General features: G+C 52.3%; 5 protein-coding genes across 5 annotated transcripts; 3 read left to right on the top strand and 2 right to left on the bottom strand.

Annotated features, from left to right (window-relative positions):
• Nucleotides 1-584: 584 nt before the first annotated feature.
• Nucleotides 585-1,849, top strand: BDQ94DRAFT_84240 (uncharacterized protein). Its single transcript, XM_026776664.1, has 2 exons — nucleotides 585-913; nucleotides 1,011-1,849. The coding sequence occupies exons 1-2, from the start codon at nucleotides 770-772 to the stop codon at nucleotides 1,740-1,742; spliced, it is 876 nt and encodes a 291-aa protein (XP_026622557.1). The 5' UTR covers nucleotides 585-769; the 3' UTR covers nucleotides 1,743-1,849.
• A 78-nt stretch (nucleotides 1,850-1,927) lies between these two features.
• On the bottom strand, nucleotides 1,928-9,454 carry sidD (nonribosomal peptide synthase SidD; the record flags this gene model as incomplete). Its single annotated transcript, XM_026772224.1, has 3 exons — nucleotides 1,928-2,357; nucleotides 3,298-9,041; nucleotides 9,113-9,454. The coding sequence occupies 3 exons, from the start codon at nucleotides 9,452-9,454 to the stop codon at nucleotides 1,928-1,930; spliced, it is 6,516 nt and encodes a 2,171-aa protein (XP_026622556.1).
• Nucleotides 9,455-11,463: 2,009 nt separating this feature from the next.
• sidJ (putative siderophore biosynthesis lipase/esterase) lies at nucleotides 11,464-13,260 on the top strand. The gene is made up of 3 exons (XM_026767585.1): nucleotides 11,464-11,746; nucleotides 11,812-12,851; nucleotides 12,915-13,260. The coding sequence occupies exons 1-3, from the start codon at nucleotides 11,693-11,695 to the stop codon at nucleotides 13,123-13,125; spliced, it is 1,305 nt and encodes a 434-aa protein (XP_026622555.1). The 5' UTR covers nucleotides 11,464-11,692; the 3' UTR covers nucleotides 13,126-13,260.
• Nucleotides 13,261-13,699: 439 nt separating this feature from the next.
• BDQ94DRAFT_162017 (GNAT family N-acetyltransferase) lies at nucleotides 13,700-15,180 on the bottom strand (the record flags this gene model as incomplete). The annotated part of the gene is made up of 2 exons (XM_026769476.1): nucleotides 13,700-14,071; nucleotides 14,212-15,180. 2 exons carry the CDS (start codon nucleotides 15,178-15,180, stop codon nucleotides 13,700-13,702), a joined length of 1,341 nt encoding a protein of 446 aa, XP_026622554.1.
• Nucleotides 15,181-15,532: 352 nt separating this feature from the next.
• On the top strand, nucleotides 15,533-16,490 carry sidH (enoyl-CoA hydratase/isomerase family protein). The gene is made up of 2 exons (XM_026776663.1): nucleotides 15,533-15,777; nucleotides 15,849-16,490. Exons 1-2 carry the CDS (start codon nucleotides 15,549-15,551, stop codon nucleotides 16,436-16,438), a joined length of 819 nt encoding a protein of 272 aa, XP_026622553.1. The 5' UTR covers nucleotides 15,533-15,548; the 3' UTR covers nucleotides 16,439-16,490.
• The last annotated feature ends 354 nt before the right edge of the window (nucleotides 16,491-16,844 follow it).

The raw sequence follows: 16,844 nt of genomic DNA, 5'->3' as shown, positions 1-16,844 counted from the left end.
ACGGGCATCCGACGGGTGGCGCGCTGGACGGAGTTGGATCGTTTTTTTCTTGGAGTGGTGGTGTGTGCATTAGCAAGCTACGTACAGTATTATATAGGGCTAAGCTTTATACGCTAAATGCTCGTGTCAGCACTAGTTTAGGTACCCCTCTTGGTCTTGGGTGCCATGTGAGCATTGTTGATTTTTTTCTGTTCCTAAACAATTTCTTGATTACTCTCTTCTCTTTCCGGCTGTGCATCTTTCGAGAGAAAGACTCATTCCTGGCCGGCGGAGTCACCTGTTTTCTTTTTTTCTTTTCTTTTCTTTTCTTTTTTTTTTTTTTTTTTTTTTTTTTTTTTTTTTTTTTTTTTTTTTTTTTTTTTTTTTTTATATTAATATGTTATTAGTTCTTCAGCAAAGCTGTATATAGCATTGTCTCAATCTCTACAAATGAGTCAGGTGGTTGGGCAGGTCAACCACAGGAGTTAAAGATTCCATGTTCCTTGCACACATGCCTTACCATACAAGATAAGTGGAGTAGCACAGTATCACTATTTTAGCGCCCCCCCCCCCTCCCCCGCCCCGATGCTGCAGGACAGACAGGACAGGCCGTGGGGAAGGGAGGGGAGGGGGGAAATGCAATTGACATTAGAATTTCTGGGTTTTAATCAATAAAGCACCCCCTACAATCAAACTCCAACGGTTTAATGTCCCAATTCACTCTCTAACCCCTCCCATCAAACCCTTAACATTGACTCCTCCTGCCGAGACAATCCCCTCAGCCATCATCATGTCCACTACCGACACCACCACTACCACCAAACCAGCCTGGTACCAAACCAGCGTCACGGCCATCGACCCCGCCGCGCAATCCATGCTGGAGAGTTACAGCGGGCTCGCACCCGAAGAGGTCATTTCCCATGTCTTAGCCCTGGTAAGTTCTCCTCCTCAAGACTATTTTTCCCTTCTCTAAGTGTTATACCTTTCCCCCCCCCTCCCCCAACTCTAACTGAAACTACTTGTGTGAACAGCGAGATGAAGCCTTCCAAATCTTTCCTTACCCCTGCATCGGCCAAATGCGCTTCCTAAGCTGCCATCTCTCCCGCCTTCCCTTTTACGACCACGTGCTCGCCCGCCTGCGCGCCTCCCCGGCCAATGGCTTCCTCGATGCAGGCTGCTGCGTTGGTCAAGAGCTCCGACATCTAGTCTACGCCGCCTCGATCCCGCCATTCCAGTTATACGGCTTTGATCTAGAAGCTGGGTTCTTCGAGCTCGGGTACAAGCTGTTCCGTGATAATGCGGAGACGTTCCCTGCTACGTTCGTGGGCGCGGATCTAGGTGTGTCGGACGAGGAATGGGAGAAGACCGAGATTGTGGCGAAGATGAGGGGGAAGATTGATATTATTTGGGCGGGCTCGTTGCTGCATTTCTGGGATTATGAGGGGCAGCTCCGTGGTGTGGAGCGGTTGATTGGGTTGACCAGGGGGGAGGTTGGGATGGTGGTTTGTGGGAGACAGATGGGGAGTACGGTGGCGGGCGTGTATGATTTGACTGGGTTGACGGAGAAGACGATGCTGCATTATCGGCATGATGTGGTGAGTTTTGAGCGTATGTGGAGGGATATTGGGGAGAAGACGGGGAGTAGGTGGGATGTGCAGGCGGAGTTGGAGGTTGGGGAGACGACGACTAATATGAGGAATAAGGCAAGGTTTATGGATGATAATGCCAGAATTATTTGGTGGTGTGCAATGAGGGTGGAGTAGGAACTTTTCCTTGAGTGTGGGAATGGAGATGATGACTACTATAACTAGTAGTACTAGTATGAATGAGAAGTGGGACTGGAGAATCAATTTCATGGTTAGTATGCTACTATTATGGTATATATATATAAATATGATTTCTACTGCCTTAGTACCTGATGTGCTTGTACAGTATCTACTACTTCATACTACCGGATATCCACATCCATCTTCACTATAATTTTATTCGCTGACACCACGCCTCCCCCCGGTGTCCGATCTTCCGGGTCCTTGGAGGCGCAGCTGGTGGTAAAGTGTCCCATATGCAGCCGTTCGGTGCTGCTGCCGGCTTCATCCTCGAGTCGCAAGCGTGCGGCCCGTGCTGCTGCTGAGGCGTGGCTATGATGGTACGTATTCCTGCTTGCGCCTCCGGCCGTCCAGCCCTTGTCTCGGCGATGCTTTTTGCTGAAGGCGACACGGAAGCCCGAGGCGATGGGCACCGCGGTCGCGCACACGATGGCCATGTTGAGCTGGATCACGTCCAGCAGCTCGAAGGGCGCGGCCGCGTAGGGGAAGTCCGAGTGCAGGCTCGTAGACTTGTAGAGAACGACGACGCGGGCGACCGCGGATACAATGGCACTGCGGAGTTGAATTAGTTTTATGGATAGATACGGAGTGGAATTTAGAAGCGGGAAGGGGGTAATTATTAGTTAGGGTGCAGTTTATTAAGATTACTCGCTCAGGGCATTCGGTCTCCCGCTCACCCCATGCTCAGTGATCGCCTCAGGCTACTCAGGGCGTGCTCAGATCTACTCAGTGAGCAAAAACCGGCGAAGGGTGAGCACTAAAACGGAAAGAGTAGGCCATCGACCGTCCTAGAAAATCAAGTATGTATGTTGTTTAGTTGTGTACTATTCAGCTGCGGTGACGACTCTTCCTACCCGGTCTGCAGCATTCCGTTATTTTTGTGCCTGCAATCTTGAGGCACTCGACAGCGTCCAGGACCATATTCTTGCTTCGCGTCTGCATAGCTAGCAATTTACCTGGCAGCATAGATTGGGTATAAGAATAAGGATAAGAAATGAACTGAATTGGACACCAAATCGTAGAAATACTAGTGTACTGCAAATATTAGTTTATAGAGACTGTGAACTACGCGTCTTCAACACCTCAAGCGATGATCCTACACATATATTCCTTACCAGCCAGACTACGTAGCTTTCCCAGTATATCGATAATATAGATACTACATGATTAATATCGATAACCCGTCATCACCAAAGCAACGTAGATGGCACAATCCTGTATACAAATATATTGAAACTAAGTTATGAGACCCTGGAGCCCATAAAAGTGGTGGATGGCGTGCTTTTGTAGGGGTGCTACTACTGGGGAACCGGTTCGAGATACTACGACATACAAAGTAATCAGAGTAATAGAGCCGTTTAATTATCATGGCTACTCGGCTAAAGATTCGACTCCAATCTAATCGGTACATGCAACGTTCGAACTTAAGCAAAGAGAACATCAAACCCTCACCTCACCACCACCAACCAGTTCCCCAACAACACCAACCAACTCATTCAAAACCTCATCCACAACAGCCTCCTCACCTTCCCATCCTACAACACCAACATGCATCACACCTTCCTTAATAAACGAAACAACCTTCATTGGATCCGCCGCATCACCATCCGGATTCAATATATCAACCTTGCACTTGCCTCCTGCAAATGGCATCTCATCGAAATCATCCCAGTCCTGGTGGTGAACCACAGATGCAACACTCTTATCCCAGTTGAGAGCATTACCAATCTTATCTAGACCAAGGAAATCATACTCTGCAGACTCCGCAGCCTGCGACTGCACGGCGCGCAGGAAGTCCATTGCTTGCCAGCTGGGTTGGATTTGAACCCGTGTCGGCATGAGCTGGTAGCAGGCACCGACAATAGAATCTGAATTGGGGAGGGAAGACAGGGTCCGGCCCGACGTGACACTCGCGAAGGTGATGTCTTGGGTTTGAAGACGGCGGGCGAGGAGCAGCGCCCAGGAGGAGGTAAGGAGGGTAGCAGTCGTGATTTCTTCGAGCCCGAAGGGAAAGGGAAGAGGAATGGGAGCGGTATGGAAGATGGACTTCGTGCCCTGTTGTTGGGCTTGTTGTTGGGTTGGAAGAACGGAGGGAGTAGATCCTTGGAGAAGATTCTTCCAGTACGCGAGGGCTTTGGTCTGAGGAGTCGGTGAGAGGGTATGTGAGATGTAGGTGGAGAAGGGGGTTGGCGTGGGAATTTGGCCGGACGTGTAGAGAGTTTCGAGGTCGCGGAGGAGCAATGGCAGAGAGACGCCGTCATATTGAGCGTGCGAGAGCCCGAGGATGAGGCAGGACTGCTGGCTCGGGGTATGTTCGATATAAAGGAGTTGGGTGAAAGAGGAGCCGAGCTGGAAGGCGGACTCGGAGTGTGTCTTGCAGAGCGAGTTGACTGCGTCTTCGAGAATGGAAGTGGTTTGGTGAATCGCGATAGGGACCGTGATGTCATTGAGGACGACTTGGAGGAAGCTGGAGCCGTGCTCAATGAAGACGGTGCGCAGGATGTCGTGTGCCTTGACGAGCTCGTGGCAGGCCCGGTGCAATTGCTCGCGGTCAATGTCCTGGTCGAAGTATAACATCGTGTATTGGATAGATGTGCGCGGTGCCTGAACAGTGCCACGAACATCGAGGGCTTGGACATCGGTGACTGGGAGGACGTCGCGAATAGACCACTCCGGTTTTGCCAGCTTGGGACGGACCACCTCAGTCAAGAAGGACTCCAGGTTTTCAACCTGACCAATAGCCGAGAACGGATGGTAAGGCTGGGTTTTCTCTTCCCTTGACACAACATCCACCCGCAACGCCTTGGCAGCATCTCCGAGACGCATACGCTGGAAGATATCCGCCACGGTCAGAGCGTGCCCTTGGGCACGCAGGCTCGACACAAGCTTCATAGCAAGGACAGAGTCACCACCGAGGCGGAAGAAGTTGTCATCAACGTCGATTTGTTCGGGGCTGAGCTTGAGGATGGCGGCCCAGGCGGACCGGAGGATGGCCTCGGAAGGTGTCAAGTTAGTTTGCGCGGCGGCCTTCGCCAGTGCCTGCTTAAAGGAATCTCTCAGTTGAACGAGCATGTCGCGCGGAATGCTGGAGGCGAGTTGGTTGAGGACATTGTGGTTGGGCACCCGGTCCACCACAATGTAGGCAAAGGGTGCCATGTAGGATGGGAGTGAGTCGTGGATGAACTTGTCAAGCTTCTTCAGGGCCACGGCCAGGCTGACGGAGATCGAGGCACAGACCGTTGCCTCAAAGCTTTGGGAGTCTGCATCGTAGCGAATTTCCTGTTGTGCGGGCAACAGCTCCAGACAATCTTGGGTGGAAGCTGGCTGCTCGATGAAGACGACCAACTCGGGCTCCAGCTCAGACGATGACTGGGCCACAGCAGCAGCGGCACGAACAGTAGACGGAAGATTCTTGGTGAATTGGGCTTCGACCTCGGCGACATTCACAGCGTGTCCCTTCACCGACACGACGTTCTCCTTTCGACCCACAAACACCAGGCTACTATCCTCGCGCCACTGGACCAGGTCTCCGGTAGCCTGCACCCGTCCGGTTCGACCAGAATACCCGGAACTACCCGACACGAGCCACGCAGGGGATTCTACCGTCTCGCCAGCAAGAATAGCTCCTTCCAGCCAGAGCTCGCCGACGCAGCCAATGGGTGAGAGGAGGGACGGATTACGTGCATCACAAACCCAGGGGACCACAGCAGGAGGGTACTTAGATCCTTCTTTGATACCCTCTTCGGCGCGAAGTCTCTTTGAGGACTCATTCAAGGACAGCGGGGGCATTTGGTTCCAGTGCCATATCTGATTCAATTCAGCCTCTGGAAGACAGGAGATCTCGTCAATCCTCCGAGTGAGACCTTGGCTCAGCTGCGAGCAAGCAACTTCGATTTGCGCAAGGATGCGCTCCATCTGCGAAACCTCGACGAGAGTGCTGTCAAAGCTGGCGCAGATGCGGAAGCCACCCTTCTTGATACCACAGCCCAGCATGAGCGGGTAAGGGTTGAAATGAAGGGCTTCGCGCACCACGTCCCCAACCTCAAAGCCAAGCTCGCTGCCCGCGTATTCGGGCTCCGGCTGCACAACTAATCCGGTGGGCGCTTCACAGGCATGCTGGGCATCATGGCTGACCTTGCGAATATTCTGCATACCCATGTGCTGGTACGGGGTCCGGGACAAGATACCTTGCTGCACGGCCTGGAGGTACGATGCAACCGTGCTAGCGCGGTTGATATGGATCCGTACAGGAACGGTGGCAATCAAGGGACCGACAATGCTCTCGACACCCGCCAGCGGAATGTCTCGACCAGTCAGCGTCTCTCCAAAGACAACGTCGTCGTTCCCAGTGTACTGAGACGCTACGAGTGCCCAAGCAGCCCGAATAAGGGTGGCCATCGTGAAAGGAGATCCCGAAGTCGTCTCCAGGTCAATGTGACGCTCAATCATACCATCTGGAATTGGCAGGTAGTCTCGTGAAGGCAGACGCGGGAACTGAGGTCCGACAGCGCCTTTCAGTTCGCGACGCCAGAACTCCTCCATAGCGGCTTCGTCGGTGTCACGCACATATCTGACGAAGTCCCGCATTTGGGCCTCCACCTTGGGCTGTTGGCGTTGCAGAACTTCGCTGACCTTCTTCAGCACGATGGGTTCAGACCAGCCATCGTAGAGGACGTGGTGGACTGTCCAGACCATGTATCGCTTACCATCAGCGGGGTGATCGATGATAGCATAACGAGCGAGATTTTCTCCAAGGTTCATCTTCTCATCGCGATCTTCCTCGAGGTACCGGGCCAGATCAGTTGAGTGCTTCCAGGCGATTCCATCCTTGAGGACGACCTGCTGCAGGCCGGGCTCCTGGAGCTGAGCCAGACGGGTGCGCAGGATTGGAATGGCTGTGACGACTTCCTCCCAGGCGTGCTTCCAGGCATCGAGATCCACGTCAGCCGGAATGCACGCCAGTCTCTGTGCAACGTACGCCTTGACTGACTTGAGCGAGAAGGTAAACAGGGACTCCTGTGTTGGGGTGCAAGGATAAATGTCCTCGATGGCCGCTTTGTCGAACCCGTATACACGAGAAGCCTCCTCACAGGCACTTTCGGCAGCTTGGGAGATCAATGAGAATGGCGGAATATCGGTCTGGGTCTCGACATCGCAGATGAGGACCTTAGTGGCCATAGCAGACAGAGTAGGATGGCCAAACGTGTTGGCGACTGACAGATCCAGGCCTTGTGCCCGACAGACTGACGCTAGTCTCATCGCAGCCAAAGAATCACCACCCAGGGCAAAGAAGTTGTCGTCTGGCCGGATGGTTTCGGCGTCAAGCTTCAAGGTCTGACTCCAGGCCTGTCGTAGACGCTGCTCTAGCTCAGTGAGCTCCCGATGGGCGGTGCTTGCCGCACCCTGATCTAGCTCGCGCAGGTCCACAGTGGTGCCAAACTGCCGCAGTCGTCGACGATCCGTCTTGCCGGAGATCAAGACCGGAATATGGCTGACGGGAATGTATGCTGTAGGGACCATGTATCGAGGCAAGACCTTCTTTACCTCCGCATCAGCCTTGGTCAGTGTCTTGCTCAACTCCTCCGGAAGATCTACCGAGGTGACTTCCGTGCTGTCGATGCCCTTACTGGCCTGAGAGGAAACAAAGGCTACCAGAGTCGCTTGGCCTCCGGATCCCTGAGGCACAATCACCTCCGCAATGACTGTGGCTTCCGACGGCAGTCTGGCCTTGAGCTGACTCTCGATCTCTCCCAGTTCGACACGCTGTCCGCGCAGCTTGACCTGAGTATCCTTTCGTCCAGCAAAAACGATACCTCCCGATCCATCAGGATCATACATTCCGAGATCTCCGGTCTTGTACATTCTTCCGTGACGACCAGCGTAGCCCTGATGGCCCGCCACCAGCCACTTCGGGTCCTCAATAAACGCCGCCGCCGTCTTCTCGGGATCATTCAGATAGCCCTGGCCGACAATTGGGCCCTCCACCAGTAATTCACCCACCGCACCAACCGGCATCAGCTCATCATGGTCATTAGGGTTCACAATCCAGATAGCCGCACCATTGCCAGTTCCGATGGAGATATAGTCTCTTCCGGTGGCTGCGCTGCTATTCACCGTGCATCCAATCGTGCACTCGCACGGCCCATATCCAATAATGATCCTCGTCTCCTGACCCCAGACTGTTACATCGCGGGCCGACGCAGCCTCACCTCCCAATCCCAGCCCGCTGAGCGACGCAATGACATCCGGCTCCAAGATGCGGGCCACGGACGGGGTAATACCCGCATAGTTGACGCGCATATTGCGAATAACGCCGTTGATGTCGTTTAGTCGGTCCTCATCTGACGGAATGCAGAGACAGCCATTATTACCCAGCGTCAAAAGCATGCTGTCGATACTGACATCGAACGCATACGACGCGAAATCAAGGACCCTCGACTTCTCATCATACCCGACAGCCTTGGCGCGCGGGAACGCACTGCTTGTGTAGCTACCATGGGAGACCTTGACACCCTTAGGAGTCCCCGTGCTTCCCGAAGTGAAAATCAAGTACATGATGGTGGTTGAGGGAACCTTGGGCAACGTTGGGGTGCTTTCCAGCGGCGGAACATTGGGGAACGCACTCTCCTCCACAACAAACAACCCTCCATCCTCAATGATCTCTCTCGACAGGTCTTGCTGCATGGACGAGCAAATCATCGTTCGTGCATTCACTTGCTTCGCCATGTTCTGTAGCCGAGCCAGTGGGAGAGTGGGGTCCATCATCGCAAATGTGCACCCGGCCTTCATGACAGCCAACACGGCAACAATGGTCCACCGCGACTTTTCGAAACACACGGGGATGAAATCTTCCGGTTGCGCGCCCATTTCTTGGATCTTCATCGCAACATACGTCGAGTACCGCTCGATCACGCCGTAGGTGAGACTGCCGTCCCAGGAGTCAATCGCGACCTTGTCGGGCGTTTTGCGTGCTTGTTCTGAGATCACTTCGTGCATGCCAAAGTCGTATGCTGGGGGGAGTTCGTAGTTCCATGACCAGATATCAGAGATGTCGCTGGCTGTCGGGCGGAGGCAGTCTTCAATAGTGGCATAGGGGTTCAAGAGAACCAGCTGCACAGTGTCGATGAGGCTGTTGATGTGGCGAGTAAGGGTATAGGGGAGAATAGCTTCGGAGTGCCAAATGGGCTGAATTTCGAGAATGTTGGCATTGTAGCGCGCTTCGAGGTGGATGATGCCCTGTGCATTTGTCTCATTAGCCTGGCTCTCGTATAGTTGGTATGGCGGTAGGAATTGCGGTCGCGACTTACCTCGTTCGGCTCCTCAGTGGTCTGAGACAGGGCGCTGGTGCTGAGGAGCAGCGCAAGCGACCTCGATGGCGCTGGCTCGGGCGTAATAGAGTGCTTGCGAGCAATTGCGGCGGCAGTCTGCCCCACACTGCTTCGCAAGTCGGCCATTACCTCTGTCGACTGACAGCAGTTGACTGGACTAATCTCGTGGCCCTTGTAGGCCCATTCAAACGATGCCTGACCATCCTCTCTCGTGCGCAAGAGCACAATGAGCCACGAAACTAGGAGAAGTTCTTCCTTCATGCCTGAGGGGGTAGTATCGACACCCAGGCCAACGGCCTCTAGTGACCGTACATTTGCCATGTCGTGTAAGTCTTCTTGTCCCTGGGGACTTGTAGTGTGTGTGTTGCCCATTCGGCAGTTCAGTAAAATCCAGTCCAGCTGCGTGGGAGGAGAATGAGAGACGAGAAGAGAGGGGAAAAGAGGGGCAAGTAGTTAGGACCACCGAATGTCTTCAGCTCAGTTCAATTACTTCACCCCGAGTTAAATTCAATAAGTGCCCAACGCACCGCAAATGGACACCAAGTATATTATTATCTGATCCGAGGTCCCAGAAACACACAAAGATCAGATTACTGACCCTCTTCCGAACATCCCGTGAAGTTTCACAAGACCCCATTCCTAAAGTTATCATTATTATTATGATACTACCGAGATCGGCGGTGGAATCCACCACGGCTGCGGGTATCCTGCAGTTTGCAGCATTGCAACACGAGATCCAACGGGCACCAACGGACAGCAGGCCAGCTTGTGAAAGTTACCGGGCAAAAGAATTTGCACAGACCACGTAGGCCAAGCGTCTAGCCGAGAATTAGTGAGACACGGTATGACATGATTTAGCCCGCGGCGTGAAATGTGGTACTGGGAAAAAGTTATCTGATCTAAGTTGCTTGGTATGTTCCGGTCTTTTGCGAGAGCTGGAACTTAGGTAAGGGTTATAAAACGTAATTGTTGGGATGAATTAGGATGAGTCATAGAATGGGTTCATTTTTATTGTTTTCTTCACCAGCCTAAGTACTGTGTAGATAGGCCTGCCGGAAATGAGCGACCCGATGGACCAGCTATCAGGATATTGGCTTTGAGTGGGGGCGATGGATAACAGGATGTTTGTGGTGTGTGTAAAAAATGCTTTTGCGCTAGTAAGTAAATAGGGCCCTAGTAATAACGCTAGTATGTGACAAGTGGGGCTGGTGATTGATAAGACTAATCAGATCAGATAGCTGCAGGTCCACAGACAACCAAGAAGTTAGCTGGTCAAGGTATCCGAAACAAGTTAGTTTGTTATATATGGTGAGGAGATAGAAGTGTCGTGATTAATCCCTCATACGAACTAATTCTCCGAGCCATGGGAGATGCAGATGCGTTCATTCAATGGAATACCCTGATCAGGGTACAGCGTAGCTTGGTGCAGGGGGTGGCAAGTGAGTTCTGCAGGCCATATTTCTTTTTTCAATTTGTGTTACCTTTAACCATTTTCCAAAGCTATACTGGGTATCAACATATGAATTTATTTTCTGGACCGAGTCGTATGATAATCGCTTTGCCTAGCCCGAATGAGTGCTATCGCCGAGTATCTAATCTAATCTGATAATCCGTTGATGTACGAAGTATGGAGTTTGGAGTAGGATAATCTACCGAGACCTCAAAGTAAGAGGTTTCGGCTCTGACGAACCTCGAGTCCACAGTCAGAGTCCACTCGTCTCGCACGTGGCATCTACTCGGAGACATATACTGACTTGGGTTGGTCTCGCGTGTAAGAGAGTTTCAGCTTATGTAGGATAACCAGGAAGCTATAGCTTGCAGATGGTGTCCAGAGTCACCAATGTCTGTGAACTGGCTTATGCCATGTTATTATAAGCCATCAAACGATAAAGAACATTCATGAGGATACACTTTAATAGATACAGAGGCCACTGTAAAGCTCAGGAATATAGCTGCTGTAGTTACGGGTTTCCGTTTATCTCACTTCCAGTATGCAGTTTGGCATCGCGACAGGGCATCACCGCATCTACGCTAACTTGCATATACCGACGGCAACAACCGCCGGAGACATCTCGCTTTCTCTCTGTTTATTTTCCTTTATCCGCCGGTGGATCAAGAATACGACAACCGCATTAGGGTCTGCTTAGGTACCCACATACCGTCCATTACCGCCTTTGAAATACTATGTATTCAGAAACACCCTTTCAATGTCCGACAGTTCACCCGCTTACCATACATCCATGACAAACCTGTCTCACTCATTATCTGATGAACCCCACCAGCGTCCTCAACATCCCAAAACTCGTGAAACAACCGAGGATTCCATTCCCGGGAATACTTGGTTCCGGTGGTAGCCACACCGTCAATTGCCGTGAAGATAAGCGATTACAAAGTACATAAGCCAAGCCTGGCTGCAGTGATTGTTTCTGGAATTTTGGCTCAACCATTTACGCTCACCTCCTACTCTACACAACATTATCTTACTTGAATTATAAGACTCTTCATCTTATACACTATCATTAGACTCAGACTCATATAATCACTCGGAAACAAGCAAACATGTACTCCAAATTCTGGCCCAAGGGCGGCCTCCCGGGAATTCTGCACCACTTCGTATGTCCAATTCTGACCTGTCCGACTCCCAGCCGACCAGACTAACACAATATCCGAAAATATAGACAGAAACCCTCGTAACCTTCGAATACACAACCACTACCCCCTCTCTCTCCCAACCTCACACCCTGCTCTTCGTCGGCGGCCTCGGCGATGGCCTCGCCACAACATCCTACATGGCAGACCTAGCCCGTGCCCTCCACTCCACCCCCTGGTCCCTCTTCACCCTGAACCTTACCTCCTCCTACCAATCCTGGGGCCTGGGACATCTGGACCGCGATACCGACGAAATTGCCCAATGCATCCGCTACATCAAAGACTACAAAGCGGATAAATACGGTTCTGCCTCTGCAGCTGGCAGCAAGATCGTCTTGATGGGACACTCCACTGGCAGCCAATGTGTCATGCATTACCTAACGCGGCCAAACCCGCATACCACAAAACCGCCCTTTGATAAATACTTAGAGCATGTGGAGCGATTGCCGCTGGATGGTGCTATAATGCAAGCACCTGTGTCGGATCGCGAGGCGATATTGTGGGTCTTAGAGAATGGATTTGGAGGCAGATCTTCTGCGGAGTGTAAAGCTGTTTATGAAAAGCTAGTGGGCATGGCAAGAGAGGCAGAGGAGAAGAGAATCAGGGAGGGTGGCGAATTCGATGTGATTCTGCCGATTGAGTTGACTAGTTTTGCTTATCCGGCTAATACACCGTTGTCGGCGAGGCGGTTGTTGAGTTTAGTGAGTCCAGATGCTCCGGGTAACCCTGGGGAGGACGATATGTTCAGTTCGGACTTGGGGCCGGAGCAGTTGGAGAAGACCTTCGGAAAGGTGAAGAGCGGAGGCTTGTTGGCAGGAAAGGCGAAGTTGATGGTGCTATACTCGGGTAAGGATCAGAGTGTCCCTGACTGGGTGGATAAGGAGGCACTGTTGAGGAAATGGCGGGGGATTGCAAACGCTGGATGTGCAAAGGGCGAAGAGGTCTGGGATGATGAACATACTGCAGTCATTCCGGGCGCGTCGCATGCCCTCAGTAATGATGATCAGGCGGAGCCAAGACGGTTCCTTGTGGACAAGGTCATGGGGTATCTGAAGACTGTGGTTAACGTGTAATACACCTTTTTCTTTCTTCGTGTACGATGATAAGTGTTGGATTTTCTGACCTTCTGAAGTGGTACGCCTGATGAGCCTTGTGCTTTGTCGGAGAAACAGCAGATCCACGAGACATGGAATGCTGCCAGTCAGCTTGAGACTGGGTCTAGATATTCTACGCAAGACTCGACGGGCCTGCGGGCACGACGGGACTGGGTGAAATATGGCCTGGTAGCAACAGTCTTGGTGCTTGCCTCACCTTATGTCTATCCACACTGCGGGGGCAATTAATGTGATGATGGTTTGAGTAGGTTATGGACAGGACCCCCTCCTTTACGGTGAACGACTATGTTTATGCATGTATGATGTTGGATAGCAATGCAGATATCAAGATACAATTCAAGTGCTCGCGCAGACACTGCGGGATGTTCATTCTCTATGTTGAAGCCAATACTTTCAATGCACTTGTCGACTCATCCAGAACTGTAAAGCGCACACGAGCACCCGCACAACTCACAGGTGCCTCTTCAGTCAGTCTAAAGTCCGGCTACTATTTTAGTCCATACATTATCAAAAATCTCCCCAGAAGTGTTATTATGGTATCGCAGGTATTGGCCAGCTTGCAGTTGGCCTCAATATTCTCCTACAGGGTGGTGTGGTCGATGGCGATGCGGCCGGATACGGCGGAAAAGTGAACGGTACGAGTGGAGACCCAGAGCAAGTGGATAATGTACAGTATGGTATTGAAAGATTGCTATCTAGGGTTAGATAGTGCGGTGGTGGGGGCCTCGCTTCCACTGGAGGACTAGTCTCCGTAACATGTCCGGCCGGTATTCTCATTTCTCGTTGAAGCAGACCCAGGAGTTTACAGCTTGGCATTCCACGCAGCACGGTCGGCCGATTCCAACGGTCGCTCACGCCCATCCCAGAAGATCGGGCACAACTGGAACCACTTCTCTCGGCTGCAGATGGAATGAACTGACCGTTTGTGGCCCAGGTCGACGTACTTGCCGATCGTCAGACCCTGCGCATTTTCATACGACAGAATCGTTGCCCCTGTTGCGCGTGGCTCACCAACCACATTTACGGTCCGTGGCTCATCCAAGAAGCAGTAATGGATGCAACTCGAATACCACGCGTTGACCCGCTTCGCGCCACGGAAGGATGCATCACCCACCAACGAATGCCTTCCGCGATCGTAGTCATGGGCGTCATAATGCGCACCGTAATGGTCCTCCTATCCCAGTGTTAGCAGCTGTCAAAGACACGAGTAATCCAAACAATGCGTGGTGGCTACTCCGAGCGAAGAACGTAAGACGTCCTCGACTAAAGATGGCACATCATGCCACATGATACAATCAGGGGACAAGATCATACCTTAGACCAATAGAGCTCGTAGTACGAGAACCTTGTCTCATTAAAGCGCCCGAATAAGCACAGTACATGGGGATCAAAATGCAACTTCCGAAGATACTCGCGGTGTTCATCCAGTGTACCTGTCTCATTCCATCCCTTTGCCACACGGGGATCATTCTGCCAGGTGTTGAAGAGCTGTAAATGGGCTGGATCCTGCCAATTTACAACTTCCAGAGAGAAGTGCTCATCCAATTCAGGAATATAGCGACTGTAAGCAATTGAGCCAGGAGCTGGCTTGGGTCGTCGGATCGGGTGTCTGGCATAGATAGGCTCCTCGGGAAACTTCTGCGTGAAGTGATAGTTTTCCGGCATGGGGGGGTATTGCGATAAAGGCTCTCGCAGAGAGCCATCGGTGCCCTCACCCACCACCCAGATGGGACGCGGGCCCATTGGCGACGCTGCGCCTTGCCAGAAAGAACTGCGGAGGATCAAAAGGTCGGTAGAAGGTTGGACTGCACGATCATCGGGCCGTGTGGCCTTAGGATGCTCGATTCCAAGTCCGGTCGCGAGGAGCTCAGTACGAAGGACATCCTGGCCTGCGCCGGACAGAGCCAGACTGAAGTATTCATGGGTAGGGTGGGCAAGGTATATAGCATGGACAACGTTCCAGATCTGCCCCAATGTCGGTGTGGTGTCAGTCCATTGGAATGTAGTTCTAGGTGCACGACGGGCTCGTGCCCAGGCTGTGTTGTTGGAGGGTGGGGGACAATTGGTCGAGGAAGGGGGTGCTAATTCAAGCCACGAAAGAGAGTCGAGGTGTAGAGGTTGAGGGGGGGATCGGCCGGCTGGGGGCTGATCATGCAAAGTCAAGCTGAGTTTGGCTGGTGACGTTTCGGCTTCGGCAACGGTGCGCACGCGGTATGCGGTCAGAAAGGGATGAGGAAGCTTCACCAGTGGATACTGGGAGCTGGAAGTGGTATCGGGGCTCATCCTCGCTCGCTGTGAAGTGTCTAATGAGCACGATGTATGGAGGCAAGGGGCGATTTTAGGAAGAAGAGGAAATGTAAGAGGAACGCTGCGACCGAGGCAAACGGTTATATAGAAAGCCGGGGCCAATTCGACAGAACAACCGAGGAAGACAGATAACAAGCTTGGAAGGTGTCTCAGGTGGGTGTCCGCCAATGACCGGTCCTTGGTTGCTCTCGACCCCTCTGGCACGGTCTCGGGCCCACCGATATCGCATATTATGCCGCCTTCTGGACCCCAGCATGGCCCTGTACAAAAGTATAAAAGTAGCGCGAGCTGGTCCGGCTGTCCCGCGATCAGATAAGCCTATCAAACAATTCACACTCTCGACCATGTCACTCCGATCGCATTCCATACAACATCCAAATTTTCATGTCTCGTTTCCCCACGAGCGTGTGGTCCAGGTGACCTTAAATCGCCCACAAAAGCTCAATTCTCTCGATTTGGCTACGAGTCGAGAGATCCAAAAAGTCTGGGAGCTGTTCGACCAGGATGAGAGCTTGTGGGTGGGTATTATTACTGGTACCGGGAGAGCCTTTTGCACTGGGGCGGATCTGCAAGGTATATTCGATTTCTATGCTCTCAGAGACCTCTGTGCTATGGCATATTTGCTTACTTCTCGAGTTGCATAGAGTGGAATGCAATGAACGAAGCTGGAGTTGTCAATGACATGTCCCCGCCCGGACTAGCAGGCCTGCCCCGACGGAGCGGCAAGAAACCCATCATCGCAGCGGTCAACGGTATCTGCATGGGGGGCGGGTTTGAAATGGTAGCAAACTGTGACATCGTAATCGCCTCGGTGTCTGCCATTTTTGCGCTGCCAGAAGTCAAGCGAGGGATTGTGCCTGTGGCCGGCTGCCTACCACGCCTGACCCGGACATTGGGGTTGCAGCGCACGATGGACCTTGCCTTGACTGGTCGTAGTGTGGACGCAAAGACACTTTACGATTGGGGGCTGGTGACTCGGTTGGTGGATATTGGTGACGATGTTGCACAGGCAGCTCTACAGGTCGCTCGCGTCATGTGCAATAACAGTCCGGATGCGCTCATTGTTGGCCGCGAGGGTATCCGGTTGAGCTGGGAGGCTGGTAGCGTGGAGGATGCGGTGTCGACGCTGGCGGAACACTCGTACCCGCGCCTGGTGGAGGGAGCTAATTTTGCCGAAGGTATTCGGGCGTTTGTAGAGAAACGGTCGCCACAATGGATCAACTCCAAGTTGTGAGACGGAAGAGGGGGTCTTCATGTACGGTCTACGGATTACTCCGCAATCAGATAGCCAGCCGGCGTGTGTGCCTGTTCGGCAAGGGGAGTCCGGATCATCTGGCGTTGTAGCTCGCTCATTATTCGGCGGAACAACCCGATGGAGCCACATTCACGTTGAAGATTTTTCCAGCCGTGTCCTGGTCTCAGTTGCTCGTGAGAAAATTCCTTCGACCTCTTGGGCACCCCATCTATTTGGAAAGACAAGAACCATGGAAGAACAGTCTAATGTACCCCATTGCCTAAGTTAGTACCCACTGGACTTCTGAGAAAGTGAAACCCCTCAACGACGCGTGTTGATGGCATTCGCATCTTATCATGGATCAGATTAGATTTAGTCACGGACTAGCCGCATTTCGTCCACGGTC

Source organism: Aspergillus welwitschiae, assembly GCF_003344945.1.
Source record: "Aspergillus welwitschiae strain CBS 139.54b unplaced genomic scaffold BDQ94scaffold_36, whole genome shotgun sequence".
In the NCBI taxonomy this organism is placed as follows: domain Eukaryota; kingdom Fungi; phylum Ascomycota; class Eurotiomycetes; order Eurotiales; family Aspergillaceae; genus Aspergillus; species Aspergillus welwitschiae.
Note: the sequence above shows the minus strand (reverse complement) of the source record. Positions and strands in the feature narration are given on the sequence as shown.

Excerpts from the sequence above, each read along its gene's own strand:
- BDQ94DRAFT_84240 (XM_026776664.1), top strand. The coding sequence starts at position 770 with ATGTCCACTACCGACACCACCACTACCACCAAACCAGCCTGGTACCAA. Across the intron at positions 914-1,010 it reads TTTCCCATGTCTTAGCCCTG|CGAGATGAAGCCTTCCAAAT; the intron begins GTAAGTTCTCCT and ends TTGTGTGAACAG.
- sidJ (XM_026767585.1), top strand. The coding sequence starts at position 11,693 with ATGTACTCCAAATTCTGGCCCAAGGGCGGCCTCCCGGGAATTCTGCAC. Across the intron at positions 11,747-11,811 it reads CGGGAATTCTGCACCACTTC|ACAGAAACCCTCGTAACCTT; the intron begins GTATGTCCAATT and ends CCGAAAATATAG. Across the intron at positions 12,852-12,914 it reads CTGAAGACTGTGGTTAACGT|TGGTACGCCTGATGAGCCTT; the intron begins GTAATACACCTT and ends GACCTTCTGAAG.
- sidH (XM_026776663.1), top strand. The coding sequence starts at position 15,549 with ATGTCACTCCGATCGCATTCCATACAACATCCAAATTTTCATGTCTCG. Across the intron at positions 15,778-15,848 it reads CACTGGGGCGGATCTGCAAG|AGTGGAATGCAATGAACGAA; the intron begins GTATATTCGATT and ends CGAGTTGCATAG.